General features: G+C 36.5%; 2 protein-coding genes across 2 annotated transcripts; both read right to left on the minus strand.

The window, feature by feature from the left end:
* Positions 1-2,025: 2,025 nt before the first annotated feature.
* Positions 2,026-10,077, minus strand: LOC109208191 (putative BPI/LBP family protein At1g04970). Its single transcript, XM_019371248.1, has 6 exons — positions 9,402-10,077; positions 6,943-7,082; positions 5,937-6,312; positions 5,403-5,651; positions 3,286-3,411; positions 2,026-2,549 (listed from the first exon to the last, which is right to left on the minus strand). Exons 1-6 carry the CDS (start codon positions 9,810-9,812, stop codon positions 2,316-2,318), a joined length of 1,536 nt encoding a protein of 511 aa, XP_019226793.1. The 5' UTR covers positions 9,813-10,077; the 3' UTR covers positions 2,026-2,315.
* Positions 10,078-10,858: 781 nt separating this feature from the next.
* LOC109208192 (serine/threonine-protein phosphatase PP-X isozyme 2) lies at positions 10,859-21,506 on the minus strand. Its single transcript, XM_019371249.1, has 8 exons — positions 20,450-21,506; positions 14,841-14,993; positions 13,666-13,728; positions 13,509-13,594; positions 13,108-13,183; positions 12,762-13,030; positions 12,573-12,651; positions 10,859-11,431 (listed from the first exon to the last, which is right to left on the minus strand). Exons 1-8 carry the CDS (start codon positions 20,588-20,590, stop codon positions 11,381-11,383), a joined length of 918 nt encoding a protein of 305 aa, XP_019226794.1. The 5' UTR covers positions 20,591-21,506; the 3' UTR covers positions 10,859-11,380.
* Positions 21,507-22,137: the final 631 nt, after the last annotated feature.

The raw sequence follows: 22,137 nt of genomic DNA on the forward strand, positions 1-22,137 counted from the left end.
CAAAGATATGTTTCCCAAAGAAGATTGGGAATATATGTTAGTTTTTCTAACATTTGGGGGATGGAATAAACAGCTGAAAAAATATGCTATATGAATCGAATTATCATTAATATGATCCTCACTTAGAAGATAATTCAAGTCAAATGCCAGAAGCATTTGCTGATCCAAAATTTAATATCATATTTCAGCTGCAAATGCTCCTATTAAAATTAAAGTCCCTGAAGGATATAGTTTACTGTACGCATGAAGCGTGGTAGAACAATCAGTTCCAAAGGTAACAATCCTTGAAAAATGGTAGGAGTTAATGATCATAATGAGGAGGAAATAAGCTCTAGAAGAGCTCACGACATAACATTTCATGAAACTCCCGAAGAAGTTCGGGTACCTGAAAATAAAGAAAGTGATGAAATCTCAACAAGTTATGTCGCTTAGGAACTGATACAAAATGATCGTCGACGATATATTTGATACAATATAGTGCACAATATTGTAAAAGATTGTGGGGATCGGACCAGCAATCCAGACACTTGAAGATGTCATACCATTTAGATACAAGTCATAACCTATATGACTTATTTGATTAAATCTATATGAAGATCCTTGAAGGATTTAAAATGCCTAAAGCATATAATCCAAAGTCTTGAGAAATGTACTCGATCAAATTATAAAGATCTTTGTACGGTTTAAAACAATCTGTGCGTGTGTGGTATAATCGCCTCAGTAAATATTTGCTGAAAGAAGATTACATAAATGATGTTATTTGTCCATGTATTTTCATAAAGAAAATTGCATCAGAATTTGTTATACTTGCTATTTATGTTGATGACATAAATCTTGTTGGAACTCTAGAAGAGCTCCAAAAGGCAATTGAATATCTTATGAAAGAATTTGAGATGAAAGATCTTGGAAAGACAAAACTTTGTCTTGGCCTGCAAATTGAATATTTAGCAGATGGGATCTTTATCTATCAATCTGCCTATATAGAAAGGGTCTTAAAACGCTTTTACATGGACACAACATACCCATTGAGTACACCAATGATTGTTCGATCACTTGAAGTGAACAAGGACCCGTTCCGACCTCCAGAAGAGGATGAAGAACTCTTTGGTCCTGAAACACCCTATCTCAGTGCAATTGGTGCACTTATGTATTTTGCTAATGCTACAAGGCCTGACATAGTATTTTCTGTTAATTTACTAGCAAGATATAGCTCTTCTCCTACACGGAGATATTGGAATGGGATTAAGCATATATTGCGATATTTAAAAGGAACTCTTGATATGTGTTTGTTTTATGCTAATAAAGGTAGTACAGATCATGTTAGTTATGCGGATGCAAGTTATTTATCTAATCCCTATAAAGCTCGATCTCAAATCGGGGAATGTGTATGGTTGAGATCAGTGATTCATTCGAGAAAAATGTGGTTTGGAATGTGATAAAAGATCCACAATTTTATACGAAAACAATAAGCACATTTCACCAAAATTATTCTACACACATGATCTTCAGAAAAATGGTGACATTGTTGTGCAAAAAAAATATTCCGTTCAAGTGAAAATCAGGCAGATTTGTTCACTAAATCTTTGCCAACTTCAACTTTTGAGAAGATGGTAACAACATTTGAATGCAAAGACTCAAATATTTGAAACAAGGTTTTCATCAGGGGAGTGAAATACGCGTTGTACGCTTTTTCCCTTACTAATATTTTTTCCATGGGGTTTTTCTCGTAAGGTTTTTAATGAGGCAGCCAGAAATGCGTATTACTAAATATGTTTACTCTTTTTCCTTCACTAGGATTTTTCCATTGGGTTTTTCCTAGTAAAGTTTTAACGAGGCACAATCTCTTTCAATGAACATCCAAGGGGGAGTGTTATGAAAATAACTATATTGTGGATGTTCATTTAATACTCTGTTATAGATAATCTTCCCGAAGAAGATTATCCATTTAATACTACATTGAAGTTTATCTACAAGCATTTGATGCGGGCAGGTTGCAAGCAACTCAATGAAATGATTTGCAGCAGCTTCTCATTAAACAGGCAGGTTGCAAGCAGCTCATGCAGACAGCTTACATGCAGCTCAAGAAAAGCCTTGCTTCCTTTCTTCTATAAATAGAGGAGTTTTCAGTTCATTATGTACATCAGTTTGAAAGTTGAATAAATATATCAACCTCTCTCTCTACTTCTCTTCAGTTTACTTACTTTACAATCGTTATTTTATAACCGAGAGAAGGATTTACAATAGCTATATGTGCAACATGCATATATATAGCAATTACAAACAAGAAACAAAAGAAAGCACATCCTACACCTAGTTTACATCTGTCTATCAATACAAGGTCTGATACAGTGGGAGGAAGTAGGAACTAACTTATACTTTAATTGTTGGACTGGTCCAACATCACTGCAAATCTTAATCCATGAATCACTACACAGGATTTTAGCATTTTGAAGCGTGTAGCCATGAAATATGGGCAGTGGATATCCTCTACTAAGTTTTAAATTTATGTATGGCAGTATCACAGTCCGCAGTGCAGTTGACATCAGTACCTGCAACAGTTTTCAGGATTCGGGTCAGTTTTATCATCACCTAAAGAAAGGAACTGTCACAGAAATGGGATGAAACAAATACTAGGCCCACTGCTTTAGCATTTACAGAGGGCCATTTGCTGTTCTAACTTAGAGCGGCAAATGACTTGACTAGCAGAGAGACAAATCCTGCAAATCATCGGAAAGGGAGAATACAATTCGACTTCGTAAGCTCCATGACTGGTAACACACTATTCACTAATGAATGTATTTATCATGCTAGCACTGATGACACCTATGCAGCTCATCATTCCTTCCACTATGCAGATAAATAGCCAGAAACTCTGCAGTTCTTTGAGATAAATTGATAAACAAATAAATAGAACCACAACAAAGAGGTCAAATTCAAAAAAGTGTTTAAAGCAGCAAATATACTGCTTGTGACGCTTGAGGTCCTCGCACATCATGAATACATATAAATATACAGGGTGTTGCAGCAATAAGCAAGAAAGAGAGTCGTCTATAGAGAAAGCGTTACTGATAGTTTGGTTCACTAGCGAGGAGTGTAAATGACCACTTGTTAAATGTTTTTCTATATTAGCACTATGAGATCAAAATGTTTTTCAATGAAACATATGACCCAAAAAGGTACCATGTAACTCCCTGAGATTAAGGAGTTTAAGTGCATCATGAGCAGCCTCAACGGAAAACATAATGAACTGGAAAATAGAACACAGAGAGAGAACTGAAGATATACCCGGACTAGATTCACGTGCAAATTGCCAATTTTACTCCATCTTAAAGATAAAGAGAATTCATCTAATTGAATATTTCCACCAAGATTATTGTTGGTAATCCATGGAGAAGCTGAACCACTGACTGCCTGCAATCAAGAGGGTGAAAAGTCAAACGTCAGTCAAACGTCAGTCCCTGGTAGAACCGGGATTCAAAAAAAGGCAAGCAAGGTCAAATGCCTTGATGAAACATGTGAAAAAGATAACTTGAATTTGTCCTTTTAAACCCATGGAGACATCTCTCTATGGTGTTTCCTCGGGCATTCCAAATTCATGCATATGAATTCGTAAGGACACCACATAGGTCATTTACTCATATCAACACAACCGAGGTTCAGGAAATAAAACTAAAATGCATCAATTAAAACAATCATGTGGTTAGTTACAACAGCGGGTTCAAATTGACACGACAATAGCCGACATAAAATCAACATCAGGCATAGCAAGCAAGATAGCTACTCTATTTTTTTTTCTTTTCATTCTCCACCTCAAAATGAATCACATTTTTAAGCAGGCACTCTTCTTCTTTTTTTTAACAGGTAGTGCATTTTTTTAATAAAAGAAATTTATCTACTTAATTTGACAAAATTTACTTTAAAATTTTTAAGCTTGGTCAACAAATTAAAAGTATATTAAACTCTGCAACATATAACAAAATCTGAATTCTTTCCTTATTACATAACAAAAGCAAAGTTGTTGTTTACAAGAAAAAAAAATGCAACGACAGAGTTGTGAAATAAACTAAACTAATACAAATAATTGGATAAAGAGAGCTTATAAGCCAAATAATAATAATAATTAAAAAAAAGACAATATAGAACAAATAAACGTTTCAATATAGACCAAACTAAAGTAAACTACAAAATAATAAATCATTTCAACACATATTCTTGCATGTTTTACTGGAAATCGGTGAGAGAAAAACAAATTAACTTTGAAATTATGTTTTAAGTACTTGAAGTAAATAAGCTGAGGCCATTCAAGCATAACGCCAAAAACTGTCCAAAAGCAAGGAAAAGTGTTGCACTAAAGGATCGAACATTGGACCTTCCGGTAAACATGAACCCACTTGACCATCACTGCACAACGATTTTGATGTCAAAGCGGGTTCAATTTTATTTATATATGAAAAGTTGTTCTGTTTTAGATTACACTTATATCTATACGCGGTATAACTTTCCGACGAAGCGGGTTCATATGAACCCTCTTGAAACCATGTGGGTCCGCCCCTGAGTTACAACGAGACAATTTTACAACCCCCCGCCCTGTCTCCTTTCAGTTGAAAAATCAGCTAGTACAATTGCCCTCTTGGTGGAATTCTTCAACTACTTATACTAGTAGCACTCATAAGGCAAAGAGAAAAGGAAGCCAATTCAAAATGTTAACAAATGTTTCTAGCATCTTCAAGAATGGATAAAATACTAATCCAATTCTTACAGGTAGCAACAGAAATATTTTACTTTTTGCCTCTTACAGCTGCCCCGGCATGTTTTCTTCATTTGAATATGCAAAGTGGCAATTTTAATACTTAAATTTTAATCAACACAAACGGGGAGAAAAGTAGGTTCCGGACAGCCATTGCACGTTCTCAACACAAGCCAATATCAAACAGTGGATAATATTCATGCCAAGGGTTATTAAGAATAAAGATAGATTCTAACGATTTTGATTTTGATTGATTAAGACACAATAAATGGGGAAATAATTTTGATTTAAACATGTCCCTGTGATAAATAGAAAGCTAATCAATGGCACAGATGCATTTCTTAATTTCCAACTTATTTTGTTAGAAGCTCAGTTCACTTTAAATTTCAACCTTTCACTCTATCCGTCCAATCAAAAGAAGTTTCAATAGGACGAATAGGCCATTGATTTTAAGCTCAGTTCACTTTAAATTTCAACCTTTCACTCTATAAAACTGAACCTCTATAGAGTGAAAGGTTGAAATAAAAAGTGAATTGAGCTTAATGACTACTTCGTCCTACTTCCAACAGGGAGAATAACGAATAGCAATAAACTAATGACTGCAAGGAAATGGGTGGCATATATGTAGATAAGTTGATCTTTTTACGAAGCTTACCGTTGAAAAGCATGCAACCGGTGTCACTTCACCCGAATTCAAAACATTAATCACGACATCTGCATGAACCGTCACATCAATCTGGTGTTCTTTAATTTTCAGACTGGGTGGAGAAAATATGGTAACATTCAGATTCATGTCAGCATCTGGATATTGCCTGTAAAGTTGCGGGATAATGAACCTCCATCCAGCAGTGTTTAACAAGGATTGTTCAGGTACTTTGTCAACAATCCAATGCATTTTGTTGGCCTGAACAGATAGCAGCTATTAGATACAATCATGCCATATAATATTCTGAAACGCATCTTGCACCAGTCAGATTTGAAGGGGGGCTTAACATTGAGTATATCCCTTAACAAATTCTCAAAGAATATATTAGAACAAGGCATGTTAAATTATCAAATTCAGAGCTATAACGTGGAAAAATACATGTATCCATATAAAGGTCAAGCTATTAGATGACTGCTAGAAAAATAACCAATATTCTTCTAATTCTGAAATGGTTCACTTGGAAGGAATAGAGGAAGGACTTACGTTATAGTAAACAGATGATGCGGACACTAAAACTTTTTCATGCAAGGAAATGGTAACCATGCTTGCCGGATCCTTCACAGGAACTGACGCTAATAAGTATTCTAGAGACGCTAATAAGTGTTCCAGATGATGGTAACGAAATGCCGCATAGGCATCCTTGGCACTAATTAACCCATCAATTGAAAGAGTAAGAGAAGTGTCTCGCAATTGTGGGTTGCCAACAAAGGTGACATTTAAAGCACCAATATTTCTTATTGGAATTTCCTTTGGTAGGGACTGCAACAAAGAATCAAGCTTCACAATCCCTTCTCTCAATTTCTTTGAAATAGCATTTTCTACAGCAGAAGTTAATCTAACTTCAAAAGCGTCCAGCAACCTGCAAGTAAAAGAGGGAAATCATAATGATGCTAGTAAAACCTATCAAGGAAGCAAACTCAGGGCACAAATAAAAATTCTTATAAGAATAGCAGAATCATCACAAAGGATGGTGAGGATATGATATATGAAAACACATTACCTCTTTGAAAGTATATTAGACAAAATTAGTTACTGCCACAAACCAGAAGAGTTAAAAAAAATATACCGAATGAACTAGTTTAAGGAATTTTTCATTTGAACTTGGAGAGATCCGTTCACTAACAACTAATGATTCTGCAGTCAGACACCAGACATGTATAACTCAGAAAATAGTATTCTTTATGGAAGGAATTTTCAATGATAGAAATGAAGAGTTTCAGACGAGCAATGTTACAATGCAACCTACGCTTTACAAGGAAATGCAAATTTTGAAGCATCTCAGTATATTTGTCGCATGCTTGCAGAAAATAACTGTTACCAATTCCGGTTAACTTTTTTGTTTGTTGACCACGGCACATCATACATCAAAACATCACATTCATACAAGCATAATCGGGTGTCCATCATTGCTTTGTGTGTGTATGTACTGTGTGTGCTGAGAGGGAGTGAGAGTAGCTTTAAATAAAACATATATATTCAAAAATGGTACCCTTGATATAGCCAGGATGCTCCACCATCCAACTTTATAAATATATCTTTCACTGAACATCCACAATCCAAGGGAGAAAGCATAAGCGATCCTTGGTTATTCGTCAGATTGAAAGAAATTCCGACGTCCATACCTTCAACCTTAAGGATAAGCAACATTTACACATTTGCTGTATACTTCACAAGCATCAAATAATGAAGAAAGTGCATGACTATAACGGACAAAGAAAATAACAAATATACCAGACTTTAACAAATTGCTAGCACATTTAACTATGATTAATACAAGGAGAAGAGATGCAAAGGACAAGTAGACATGGCAACCTTGAGATTACAACAGGCAGGAAGGTAGTCCCCCCCACCCCACCACCCCAACTAAGTTACAAAAGCTTAAGCAAAAGATTCATATAGGCAATACTAACTAGTTGAAATTAATGATTGGCCATATTACAGCACTTGCTTACAATTGGTGTTTGCAAGGCGTCCTTTTAGATGTTTAGAGATTTGTATGTTAGTAGAAACTATAGAGAATCCTTAGCTTGCCTTAAAAAGACAAAGAACTGAGTATTCGAACAAAATGGCTCCAATAAGTGAAATGGACATTGAAGATTCATATAGTTAACTCCAACTAGTTTTAAACTGAGGTATAGTTGTTGTTGTAGTAGTACTGCAGAACTATACTACATATATAGATCAAATATTACTTTTCATACATGTATATTTAATCTTGAACACCCTTAGCAAAATTTTTGACTTCGCTACTTCTAGGCAACATCTATGGACGTTATCCTCATTTGCCCACAACAAATAAGATAATATTGAAGACATGATATGGTTCAAGTTTTAGCTTCTGTAAAAGTCTCTTTTCTTGAAGCTCGAATGTAATCAGATACTAATCCGTGCAACACGTGGATACATAAAATACTTTTCTTGAGCTCTTGCGTAGTTGATAATAGGTGAATTTGACTATAATCACGCACCAAATAATCACCTTCTTGTGAACTTTTAATGTGGAAAAATGACAACAAAATGCTCTTATTAGTGCTTTTCATGATTTGCAGGTGATATAGGTGTAAGGAAGGCTAAGGAGCGGTTTTGGAGTCAACTATTGATGAAAAAAGGCCAATTGTTGAATTTCCCAAGTATCCCATTCAAAACAGGCCAAAATTTCCGGGTACAAGTTCCACCGCGGTTCTACCGCGACCGCGGTGAAACCGCGGTGGAAGGCAGTTTCTGAAAGTTGAAGATTCCGCGAGGGCGTTTGGCCGCGGTTCTACCGCGACCGCGGTAGAACCGCGGTGGGCACAGTAAACTTCAGGGACTTAAGTGTAAAACACGGGATTTTTAGACCTAAACCCTATTTAAAACACTAGACTTCGCCCAAGAGAGGCATGTATTGATTTTTTAGGTTTTTTAGCAAGGAAAACAATTGGGAGCAAGTACTCTAAACATCTTTCTTCCTTTCTTTTGATTATTATGATGAATTCAAGCGTAGTTTATTCTCCCATATCTATGAGTAGCTAAATTCCTTGTCTAAGGCTTTGATGGAACCTATTGGGTGATGAACTTCTTGTTTATGTGAATACAAATTGCTAGTTTAATCTTTATTTGTTCAACTTCGTGTTCGTTGTAGTTAATTGACAGGATCCTCAATTAGCTGTACCTATTTAGTGTGCATAACTTGGAAAAGAGTGCATATTTAGGGTATTGTTGAACAACACCACTCCTAGATTATTAGAGGAATCTATAATTGCGGGTTTAAAGGCGGGATTAGGAATAACGAAGTCTTGGGTGCAATCTAGATTGAATTGTGCTAAATAAAGCAAGCTAGTGTATCTCGGGAGAGTGCAATAGTAGATTACTGTGATTACTCGGGAGAGATTTGCGGTAAGATTAGCGTTCAAGATTGATAGAGATGAGTGGGTAAATTTGTATGAGCATAAACAGGAGGGATTCCATCAATAGGGGAAATCATTGCCTTAGCTTTGTCCCATAATTGTTTACAACCTTATTAATTTAGTTACAGCCATTTAGTTACTTGCAAGCTAGTTGTTAAAGAACACTCAACTGAGAATTTAAATGTTTGAGAAGCTGGTGCTGAATACTTGGTGGGTTTGAAGATAGCGGTTGATAGGTTAACTCTCTGTGGATTCGACCCTGGGCGTAATACTCGGGTTATATTTGCAACGTCCGCAGAGTTCTTTTTTTTTAAAAGGCATAGTTGGGCGTGATCAGTAGTTCACTAGCTTCTAAAGTTACTGAACTTGTCTTCCACTTATAGTAGCTGCTCCCTAAATCCTAACCCAATTAAGTTAAAAAGGGAAACAAGAGTAAAAAATAGTTACTGTAAAAGAAAGAATCTATGTTCAGATATGACTCAAAAAGACAGCATTTTTAATGTAATTTGAGCTAATTAAAGTAAGAATTTCACATAAGCTTTCCAGATTTATCGGTGCATACCTGAATAGAAGCTTCCCCATTATCTGTAATAGGAATAGGAAGCCACCAATTGGTATAAGAATATTCCCAATTCATGGTCATATTAGCGGTGGCACCAGAAACACTAATAACTATACCCGTATCACCAGCTTTAACAGTGGACGAAATTACATGGATTTTATCGACAGTGATATTAGAAAGACCCATATGAACTGTACCAATAAAAGGAATATGCTTTGATTTCTCAATTTTAGGCAGGTCAAGGGGAACTAGTGAAGACTCAGCCATTTGTACTAGAAAATCCTTCGCAAAATCAAGACCCTTATTTGATATGTCCACTGAGATGTAGCCTTCTTCATCGGATTTAACATGATTAGTTGAAGAAATAAGAAGTAAAGATAGAAAAAAGAAGGAGAAGATATAGTCTGCCATTGCGATTTTTGATGAATTAAATGGATTTATTGATGAGATTGAGATGGGTAAAGTTTTCAAGAATCAAGATTAGACACTGAGCTTTGATTTGAAGAAATGTTTGGCATGTCAACGAGGTTACAATTTTACATTTTGGTTGAGGATTATTGAAAGCAACAGGATGGTTGGTAGTGCTTGCTACTTATAATAATTGTACTTACTGTGGATAGGGTGGTCTGTGGAGTCGTAAATTTTGGAATTCTGCTCCTTGCACATGATTTGCCTGTCGCACGTTGCAAGGAACTCTATTACTAGTAAGTATATAAGAAAGAAAAAGTAAGTATATATTTATTCCTTAGATTTTACTTGCACACTGTGAAGATTATTCAACTATCGAGTATCGACGAGGGGGAGAAATTACTTTCAATAAATTTTAACCTTTTATAGTTTGTATCTGTTATAATCATATTTTGCCCAATGGTGCAAATATGTTTTATATTATTGTGCAATTTATCTACAAAAAATATGTAGATAATCTCATTGATGACTAGACTGTTCTGATCGAAAGAAGTTGGCGATCGACAAGGCTATTTTTGTCATTGTAACCATAAGTTGATGTTGGGAAGGGAGGTGATCAGGTGTTCCACGCTCGCCGCACTTTAGGACCGAATAGAACAAACTCTTACGTGTATTAATAGCTACGTGTGTGTGAGAGAGAGACTTTGAGCACATAATGTCTATCATCCTTTTAGTTAAACTGACACCGAATGTTATATTTTTTAGGTAGCATATACTCATTTAAAATTCAAAGAGGACGTGTCTATTAAACAATTTTGTCAAGAAATTCAAACATTACTTTTTAACGACCCAACCAGAAAAGGTCGACGTCTCATTTGAGATGGGGCAGAACACAATCCTATCCATCATAGAATTACCTTTTTCACTAAAAAATTTATGAGCTACCTCTTGATTTGTTGTCCATACACCACTCTTCGAGGCAGTATAATCAATCTAACTACCCTTATGGTGCAGAAATATGAAGTCTAAACAGTATCTCAATCAGAATGTGGACAAAACTTTCCTGCACCTAATATCTTGCACCAAATCGAACAATCTAACCTTACAAAATGTGTACAAGCTTTGTTAACACAGCCTGAAGTTTTGTTACCGCAGCCTGAATTGCATTAAATGTAACATGAGAAACAAAAAACATTTTCTGACTGGCAAAGTCCATATGTAACAAGATGCTCAAATGTGGTCCTCGACTTCAGTCGTACAACTCCTTTACAGGAGAGAGAAGCTGCCTCAAATGCAAATTTCACCTCAATGTCCCATTCTATTACACACCATCATTACAAGGAAAAAAATATCGGATTTGGAAATGGGCAATATGGCAATCGGATCTCAGTAAGATATAAGAAAACCCAAACAATGGTACCATTCTTTCTGAGAACCCAAGAAGCCTTCTACCAGATAACCAGTAACTGATCTAGTATGAATCATTTGAGAGCATCTCCTGCATGCGCTCTACAACCATCTTGTCAACAGTGTGGGTATATTGATGGCAAAAACTGGATCCTTTTGTTGTTTTACAGGAAGTAATCTGGTGGAGGCCTTTTAGCAGGTGCTCCTCTCGATTCCTGTATTTCACCAAAAACAGGCACAAATGTAAAACTGTGCAGAAGTCTCACAAAGGCATCCTGGTATAAGAGTAAAAGTGACTGCATGCTTGTCTCAGCCCATAATTGCAATGAGCAAGTATCTTTTCTTCCACAGGAATGCATATAAGTTCACATAACTGGCGCTAATGCTTTGGTTACAAGTTATATGCACAACTATCAATCCTGCCAGATCAATTTCTGCAAAGCCAGGATATGTACTTGGTTGAATATTTAGGCAAGTTGAAGATGTCAGGCAGTTACTGTATCTCTGAGATTTTCTGAGAGGACAGGGAAATTGATGCTTCAAGGAAATTGATTATATCACTAATATATCTAAGGTGCTTAAGTTTGAGGTTGGAATACATTCAAAGGTCCATAGTGAGGGTGCCAGGGTGGGTCAGCACTACGGGAAGTAGGTTATTTCTTAGTCAAGGTTTGGATGGTGCAATCCTGGAATCTCACATTGACTAACCTAAATCTCTGTGGGCTCAGTGACATAGGTATTAAATGGGAAATGAAATATTTTCTTCTTCTTCTCTTTTTTTCTGGCTACGGAAAAATGGTCAAGTAAATGTATCTTTCATTTTTGTAGTAGGAAATAAACTTTTCACATTTAAGAGACTGGCTCAAAGTTGATGATTAAGTCAAGTTTTTGATGAATTTGAACTATCATTAATAACAAGAGTGTGTCTGATGTATTATCAGAAAATAAGAGGGGGACCGATGTTACATTTTCAAGTGACGTGATATTCAGAAGGTATTCCAAGAGGGTAGAAAAAGTACTTTCACGAAAAGGGACACATTTGATGGATAGCCTGGAACGGACACTGAGACAGGGTGTCATGAGATTTTCTATTTTCTTTCAACAATCCCAATTTCTCAAATAGGCAGTGTCTATTTGCTGAGTTCGTACCTCTTTGCTGTGTACATTTTAGCCACTTGGTGGTGAATTTGTTATATTTCATAAATGCCTCACTGATCAAAGAAATGCATGGGACGATGGGATGCAGAATTTCTGTTTAACCATTACGGTTAAAAATAGCACATTGATAAATTAATGACCTCTTTGCTCATTCACCAACCAGAAAAACTAGAAAGTAGAACGATTATATACACATACCTGTGGAGCGGCTTCAAACACACGGAATTGCTTATTAAGATTCTCATCTAGCTCAAGAATTGCGGCAACATTCCCACATCTGCGATGTACCAGGACGAATGCAAATAATTCTCGTTAAAAAAATACATGAAATGAACATACCCTTAAAAAAAAGAACAAAATGCAAACTAACCGTGTGACTTAACTGACCTGTAACAGTAGTTCGGAGCAGACCAGACTGTAACTATCTGATTATTGAACATCCATTTAAATCCTTCCATTACTAACTGATGTGCACGGCATATGTAATCTATGTTATTTGTATGGTTAAATGAAGTAACAACACTGCCACCAAAAAGGAAACCTGCACCACGAGGACTCAGTCCCCATCCATCAACAATGTCCTCTGGATCTGACCATAGTAGGTCACACATGGCACCCTCATGGGGAACCTCTTGCTTTCGATCAATAGTTCGAATCTGAGATAGAGGTGATGATGTCAATGTATTTCACCACATGTAAATTCAAGCAAAGGAGTCAGAGATTAGTTCCGGACCTGGTCTAATGTAGATATTGTAGGAGAAAGACCACCATGAACAGAGAATATCTTATTCTCAATAAGAGCGGACAAGCTGCGTTACGATCAAGACAAGGTAATATAAGTTTAGTCTTACCGATAGCTAAATGTACCACGACTTGATCAGACAGCCATAAACACTGCTGGAACGAGAAAAGAGAACATGCAGGATACCAATGTCCAGAATTACTCAGGTCAAGTATGGTCAAGCAAATGGACAAACTTGCAAGTCATGTATTAGGTTCAATGGAAACAGAAAAGGTTGGATAAAGCGCATAACAGACAGGTCCAATGACAAGCTTGAAAGCAATGGATCTACTGAAAATGCATTGAACAATCAGTTCTTCTCCTATTTTAGCCACTAGAATAAAGTAGAAAACCTTAAGTAGTCAAAGATATCCGTGCAATATCTCCAAACATTTACTGAACCATACTTCCGCAGGCACTCATCATAGAATCCATACACCTGGAAATTTTGAAGAAAAAATAAGATTATAATTTAAGTTTAAGAAGTTAGGGATAAAATGAAGGACCAACCTGTGTGATCTGGCGGCTCTCATGGTTACCTCTGATAAGAGTGATTCGATCTGGATATCTCACCTGATTATACATCACCAATTTATTCTCTTTTTTTTTTTGGATAATGATGCATCACCAATTAATTGAAAGGGCAAAGGCAACATGTTCACTAAACATGAACATGGAAATAAAGAACCAATTATAAGCAACTCAACAAGGAAAGGCATAGAGAATATTAGCACATTGAAGCAACAATTTTGCTTCTATTACGTCATGGGTTTTATAAGAGATGAACGCACAGTTATTTTCGTAAGACACATCAATCTAGGATGAGGCACAGCCAAATGGAAATCTTCGACAATAAGGCAAAGATGAAGCGGGGGAGGGGGAGTGCATGCACAGAACCAACAAGCTAGGTAAACGAATAACATGTCACAGATGGTCCTGAGCCCAACTTATTTGCAACTTCAAGAAGCAAAACCAGATTGTCATGTCACCAAGAAGAAAAAAGGAGGAAAAGCATCCTCATAGTTAACAATGATCTGAAAAGCACCCAAAGGTGTGGCTTAGTGGTCAATGGAGTGGGTTAAAACCTATGACAGCACCTGTACTGGTGGGAGCTAGCTAGTACCCGTGGAATAAGTCGAGATGCTCGCAAGCTGGCTCGGAGCCCACAAGTATCCAAAAAAAAAAATGTAATGTCAAATCTTTTATCCTAAATTCAACTGAGTTTTTATTTTTGGTTACTGATAATAAAAAATCAACAGAGATATCTTTATATAACTTATTTTCCTTTTCTTCAAGCATTCCAGGGGTCCCCCAGGCAGCAAAGTAAACAAGCACACGCAAGTTACCCCGTCACGTGGAAGTTTAAATGAGTCTGACCAACTATTTTGCATCCAATCCAACATAATTTCCACTTCATTTCAATTACAATTTACAAAACATCATGAACCAAACAAAGGCAGCAGTACATAACGTAGAATATACAGACTACGGAGGGTAGTTTCCTGAGCTGTCAGCTTGTCTTTTAGGAAAAACACAAAAGTGCAGGAAGTAGAGATATCCTTATAACCAACTTTCCACAGTGAAGACTATAGCATATAGGTTCAACAATAACGTAAGTCAGATAAACCTTGCACGAATATGATATCTACCAGGTAACACAGGAAGCAGTTAGAACCAGAAAGTACCTTCAGAGCTAGTAGAAGAAGAAATGTCTCAACGGAATAAAATCCTCTATCAACAAAATCTCCGAGAAACAAGTAATTTGTCTTTGGACAATCACCTCCCACTTTGAATAGCTCTTTCATGTCGTAAAATTGCCCGTGGATATCACCACATATCTATACACACAAGAAACAAATTTAAAGCAATACCAGAACATAGATAAGTGGAATTCACATCAGAAAAAAAAAACTAAGAAACAAACATAGCACGTAGGAGTGTCACTTGTAAATGATAAGACCAAATAGACAATATATGGTAAGAGTTCAGAAATAATCGCATTTGCTCCTGTAACTTTTAGAATTTCACAAGCCCATACCACACATTGCAGTATATTTCCCAATAGACTCCACAAGTTCATTTTATGAAGTCATTAAGACAGTAGCACTCAATCAGTATCAAGAAACTAAGCATTACGAGATGGTCTACTTCAGGAAAAAACAAAGGAATCAGAGCTTTTAATCATCAGGTCGCAATGGTCAGCTTTTTCAAAGGTAGAAGGTGGCTCAGAACTTTGCCTCTTCCGGTCACTAAATTTTTCTTATGTTAATCCTAATTGAAATAGACCAACTGATTGAAGAAAATTAACATCCAATTTAGGGTAAAACAACTCCAAGGGTAAACCAAACTATAGAACGTTACTTCAATAATTACCAATGCATGAATACGTCGTTCTTATATCATTTCAGAAGACTTACTGTGCTTGACATTACTCCATACTTTTGTTCTAAGGTCCATAACTTTTTCCCTTCTTTGTGACCATTCAGTTCACAAATGTTTTACGAATTTTAACTCATCTATTTTGCAGAAAACTTAGAAAGGCATATTGTTTTTTCTCCGTCTTTATTTCATTTGGAAGTAAGTTCATTCTTTATGGCAATTTACTTGAAGTTGTCAGGACAAGTCTAATGACTTGCTACCAATAAAAAGAGTCTAATGACTTGGCGTTTTCTTTTTTTCCCTTGATAGGTAAAATATACTTATGATTAGGCTATTCTCATCTATTGTGATGCTCTTGAATTGTGAAATTCAAATCCTAGCTATCATAACTAACATAAGCATTGTTTGTTTATTGGTGATTTTTTGCCATCCCATCCCTAATCCTCTACAGTCATCTTTCTTTGCTTCGTTTGTTTCTTGACATTACCAGACCCCAACCAGATTCTTGAGTCCTCTCCAGCTGCTGTAGTATTTTTTTCAGCAAGAACCCCAGGATTAACCCCCAGTAAGCAGCAGTAACAACAATACCAGGCAAGGGCTTATTGGAGTAGAGATTTGCACGGTTTGAGGTAAGTAACACTTCTAAACTTGGTTCTGAGGGTATGAATCCCTAAAATTACGTGTTATGTGATTGGTGTTGAGGTGACGTGCATGCTAGGTGACGGGCGTGTAGGCGTGCACCGTAGTAATTGTGATTCAGTCGATTCCATGGAACTGTGTAGTCATCTTATCTTAATATTATTATTGTCCTCTATGTGTTCGAGAATTTGAGCTGTGATTTATGTTAGAATCATGTTTAGGCTATGTGTTGGTGCTATTGGGACTCATAGCAATCATTCTTTGTTGTTGAGTTATTTGCTTAATTGCAGTTATGTACTCAGTCACATTCATGATTGCATACTATATCTCAGTCTCTGTTATCATATATTGTCACATCATGTATCATTGATTTAGGCTGCTTGGCATAAGTGTTGTGAGCCCGAGAGACTAGAGAAATTGATGACCGAGTGAGGCCGAGGGCCTGTTTGTGAGTGATATTGATGGGATCGGGCTGCACGCCGCAGCGGGTACTATTGACTCAATAATGGGATCGGGTTGCACGTCGCAGCAGGTATTATTGCTTCATGATGGGATCGGGTTGCGTGCCGCAGCAGGTTTATTAGCGCTTGGGCCTCCGGAGTCTAACATACCAGCAGTGAGCGCAGGTTCTATTGTTTCATTATGGGGTCGGGCTATACGCCGCAGCGGGTACCGTGCAGTGCGGAGTGACTGAGTGTGATGAGTGAGAATTGGGACAGTCAGGTTGAGTACTCTGAGAGTGTGAGTACGTGAGGCTTTCATTGTGTTGCATCACATACGATATGCATATTGGCATATAGATATAGAGATGTCATATTCCTTATATCATACAGACTTGGCATATTTTATCTTTGTTGAGCTTAACTGTTAAACCTGGAAGCATGTCTACATTCCTGTACTGGTACCTACAGATTATTAGTTTCTCTGAGATATTATTGTCATATTTCCGTCATTTCCGTACTGTTAAACTCTGTACTTGGACTCTATTGGTTGAGCTCATCATTGCTTTCAGCCCAAAGGTTAGACTTGTTACTTATTGAGTTGGTTGTACTCAAGCTACACTCGAAGTGCAGATCCAGGTATTTCCGGGCACGGTGGTTGCTGATTTTTGGAGCTTCATCGGTTCGGAGATTATCGAGCTAGCTGCCTTGGTATCCGCAGACCTTGACTCTCATTCTTTATCTTTTAATTTTGTTTATACTATTCTACCTTCCTAGACAGTGTTTCAGTTGTCAGACCGTGTTATTGTATAGATGCTCATGTACTCCGTGACACCCGGATTTTGGGGAAATTCTGTATAGAGTTGAGGTGTTTTCATCCAGTTTTTATGAGATTTTATTTACTCAAACTTATTTTAGTATATTTTAAATTAAAGATGCCTGTATTTGTGAGTTGTCGGCTTGCCTAGTATCACGATAGGCGCCATCACGGCACTTGTGATTTGGGGTCGTGACATTGGTTTCTTTACAAGATAAATGACCAATACTTCTACATAACAAACAGTTGCTAGATAAGTCCTAGGTAGAATTTTTCTAAAACAAACAACTGAATAACAGAAAGTGGACTAGCATCACTATAGTGATCTCTAATCAAACATCCTCACTCCCAGAAGAAAAAACAATAATCATGCTACCATTGCTCCATCATCAACTAATACTACACACTATATAAAGAAGCAACTTCAACAAAAGAGAAGCAATTTCATCAGAAAAGAATATAAAGAAAAAATTCAATACCGTGAAAAGATAAAGGAGAAAAACTCTTACTGTTAGTGTTGCACAATATATGAGAGCTTGTAAATATAAGAGCTTAGGCTATACTCTGTCCAAAAAATGACGAGCTTACGCTACATGAGATGAAGGAACTTTCTTAATTTTCAGGATTGCTAACTATAATATGCCTCAATCCCAAGCAAATTGGTGTCTGTCTGTATGAATCCTCACAGACCATGCCGTTCCATTAAAGCTCATCATAATCATTCAGAATATTCTATTAACATTCTATATAATTATTTTTTTAATTTATTTATGTAAAGCTAATACCATCTTGATATGTACTAATGAAATTTATTTGATTTATCAACAAATAATAATATGTTATACATTAAACATAGACACATTAATACGGAGGAGTAGATGCAGGGCAGGGAAGGCAGCACCTTTAGCACTGATGTGGGTGGTTTGGAAGGAAAGAAATAGGAGAGGTTTTGAGGGGATAGAGAGTAACTTTGCACAGTTGTGGAATAGCCTCTTATTCCTTATTTCCTTTTGGTGCACCCATGAGACTCCTCTTCGTATAGAAGATTGAGTGACTTTTGTATAAAATCATATCTTTTTGTTGGTTTTCTTCTTTTTTTTGGTATACCACTTGTATAGGGTTTTTTTGCCCAAACATTTCAATAAAATCTTAATGCTTTAAAAAATGACCCTACACACATCCTAACCAATTCTCTTAACTAACGACATCTCCCTTCAAATTCAAGTGATGAACCAATGTGTGTGCAAATCAATTCAAGACTGAAAAATCAAGTCAAATACATTAACAAAAAACAATAGTTGTTGCCAGAACAGGCATCTGAGTAGTGTCTTAAATAGTGTAGGTGAAAATAAAATTGGATTGGCGCTACCATGAAACAAACTTAAATGGATTGTGAAGCTACCATGACTACAAAGAGTCATGGCTGACTTGAAATATGCATGCAGCCAACTTGATCAAAACGTTGACAAACACAAGCATACTGTCAAGTGCAATTGGACCATATCATTGGCAACCAATGGTGCTACCTGATGATAACATAGCGCTTATTGCCAATAACAAATTAGACTAGCTAGGAAAAATTGGAGTACTAGCTTCACAGGTCTGCGGACTAATAACATCACTCCTAAACCCACACAAATGTGACTTGACAGGTTAGCTGATATGGACTAATGTCACCAATCTTAGTAATTAATGGTGCATGAGATGTGTGCTACAAAAGCACCAATGGGCTTGAGCTTTCTGGCTTCACACGCACCAAGGAAAGATTTAAGGCTAAAGTCTCCAATATTGTGTTCATCTTAACGACACTAACTCCATATGTCAGAAATAGGTAGACTGAGGGAGCACACAAAAGATATACACAAAACAGATGCGATGTCAGTGAAACAGTAACCTAAATGAAGGTGTAACGCTGCCAAAACGATAACCATTAATAGACAGTAACACTTCATCAAAAAGAAAAAAAAATTGGGCAACTGTGCAGCCTATGGTAGGCAGAAGCTACAATCTCTACTATAGAGATAATAGAAGAGGAGAGGTAAAATTCTTATTGATTTGAGTGGTGAACAACAAATAAAGGAGCCCCTTATATAGAGTTTATGCTACAGAAAAATAAGGGAATCTACCTACTTAGCGTGATGCCTAATTATGACGCTATCACTAAGAATATCAAATACAATTAACCTAAATGTATAAAATTAATGCAGACATCCTAATTTCTGTTGCATTAATTCTCTTGAAATTCGACTAATACAAATAACATGTTCATCTCAACAGAATCTCTGACAGATTCCATAATACTTTGACTCAAGTCTACCATGTCATCGATAGAAGAATGTTTGTTTCATCATAAGAGCCGAATCTTCAAATAAAATACGAATTTAGACGCATCTAAACAAAGGAAAAATGTAAAATGCTTGTATATGCCTATTGTTCATTTGGATCTTATAATTCTTATTCCATAATTTCTACTATGTGCAACTTCATACAGCCATTTAGGCTCACGAAACACCATTTGTCTTGAGCAACTAGCACAATTGTGTTCGCATTTGCCGGCTTAATGTATCATCATTTAGTTAATTTCAATGAAAATTGAGATTTTCCTGGGCACTTGCAACTAAATTTAAGACAGTAACACAATATTACTCAAACTTACATGCCTACAACTTCACACTCAAAAATAACCCGCAGAACAACAATAGAATATTCTTACACGAATTTTCCAACAACTCAACCTATAAAATGAAAAAGAGAGCATCCAAATGACTCTATAATACATTGGGAAGACTTTGCGCTTTCAAACGGAATTGAAAAGGTTTTAAGAAAAAAAAAGTTGAAGAACTAACAGATAGAAACCCTACATCATCAACAATTAACCTAGACTGAATCCCGTAGACCAATTGGGAGAATAAATATATTAATTCCCCCACTGGACAATTAACCCACACTTCAGCTCAGTCAAAACTTATAGTTCATCTCTTTTATATCGCTCCGACATAGGGTTTTAATTTCGACTTACAGTGACAGGGGCGTCCACTCTCTGCACATTGCTTTCTTCAACGAGGATTTCCATAGCTTTAAGACAAAGAGCCTTCACTTCCGATTCCTTTAACGGTTCGCATCTCTTGAGCTGTTCTATTTGCCTGTCTAGGTCTGACATCTTCGTGACTTCTTCTTCAAACTTCTTCAAGTCACCGGCGAGCTCTGTAACCAAAATCTACAACTAATATCTTCTCCGATTGAAGCGCATAGGGTAGGGTAATAGCAGCTGAAGAGAATGGCTCTCTTCACAGTTCACTCCCTTGCTGCGCCGTCGTGATTCCCGCTGTTGCCGACTTGCCGCTTAAAGCTTGCTCTACTTTTTACTTATTTTTAGTACAGTACTTATGTCCCAATTCCTAATTTATGGTCTAAAAAAGAATGGCACATATTTATTTATAATTAAATAATTTAATTTTAAAATAATTTATAATTACGAAAATATTTATTATTTAATTTAACTACCGGAAAAGAAATTGACCTTATTCCTAGAACGGAATATAGACATTGGTACAAGAGGAGGCTCGAGGGGCCTCGAGCGTAATATACGCTACCATCGGAGAGACTTTAGCCACATCTTAACCCATGGTTGAAGAATGAGGCGATCAAGAAAGTCCTCCCCTGGAAAAAATATCCGAAGATCTTCTCTTTCCTTTTCATTACAAACAAAGCGAAGGCGCTACTTTTAGCCCTTTCAAGAATGAAGGCCCGCGCGACACTCGGCGTTAACACTCCCAAATCTGGAAATCCTAACCACAGTTTTAATGATAACGGGCGGCGAAAGCATACAAAGATAGTGAGGCTTCCATCGCTTAGATTTAGGGCGATAGGGCGCACCACAGATACGATAAGAAGCACCCCTCAATCGATAGGTCAAAGACAGAAAGATAGTACCAGTGACATCTCTAATCTTTGAGAAAATCGGGGTCTTTTCCACATAATAGCGTCAACCAAAGACCGGAGCATCTTAGCAGACACTGGAGAGAAATCCCTAGTAACTTCGTCGCTCAAAAATGATTTGGCAAACTCCAAAACATGACTTATAATAAATAATCTTTCAAATGGGAGACTTTTCTTTAGATATAGTTATAAAAAATTGATTCCGCGTTCAACCAATCATGTGATTCCGCCTTAAGAAAATGATTGGTTTGAAAAAATGGACCATCCCATTGCCTTGAGAAAAGAATGTATGGTTTGAATAAAAGGATAATGTAGTGATTTATCAGAAGAAACTAGTGAAATGAGATAGAGAATCAGTGTGTGCCTCTTGCTTTTTGTGGTTTTGTTATTGTACTTTTCAATAACAGGAATGGGATAAATAAGTTAGTGTGTATAATTCGTGTACCAAATCTAGCTAATTTTATAAATAGCAAAGGAAAAAAAATCCTAAATTTTAGTTGACGCTATACTATTATACGGTTTTTTAAGACTACTTTATACTTTATATCTATGCCAGTACTGAAGACTAAAGAACCAACTTGTTATTGCATTTGGAGACAATCAATTCAATTTTTTTCGAAAATAGTTGATTAATTTTACCGGTGATCATTCAACTTTTACTTTATTACACCAAAGTTACTAACCATTATCATAATGGAAAGACTATTCAAATACCAAAATATTATGAAAATCAGTGAAATATCTTTTTTGCAATCATAAAGTGTTAAA

Source organism: Nicotiana attenuata, unplaced genomic scaffold (assembly GCF_001879085.1).
Source record: "Nicotiana attenuata strain UT unplaced genomic scaffold, NIATTr2, whole genome shotgun sequence".
Taxonomy (NCBI): domain Eukaryota; kingdom Viridiplantae; phylum Streptophyta; class Magnoliopsida; order Solanales; family Solanaceae; genus Nicotiana; species Nicotiana attenuata.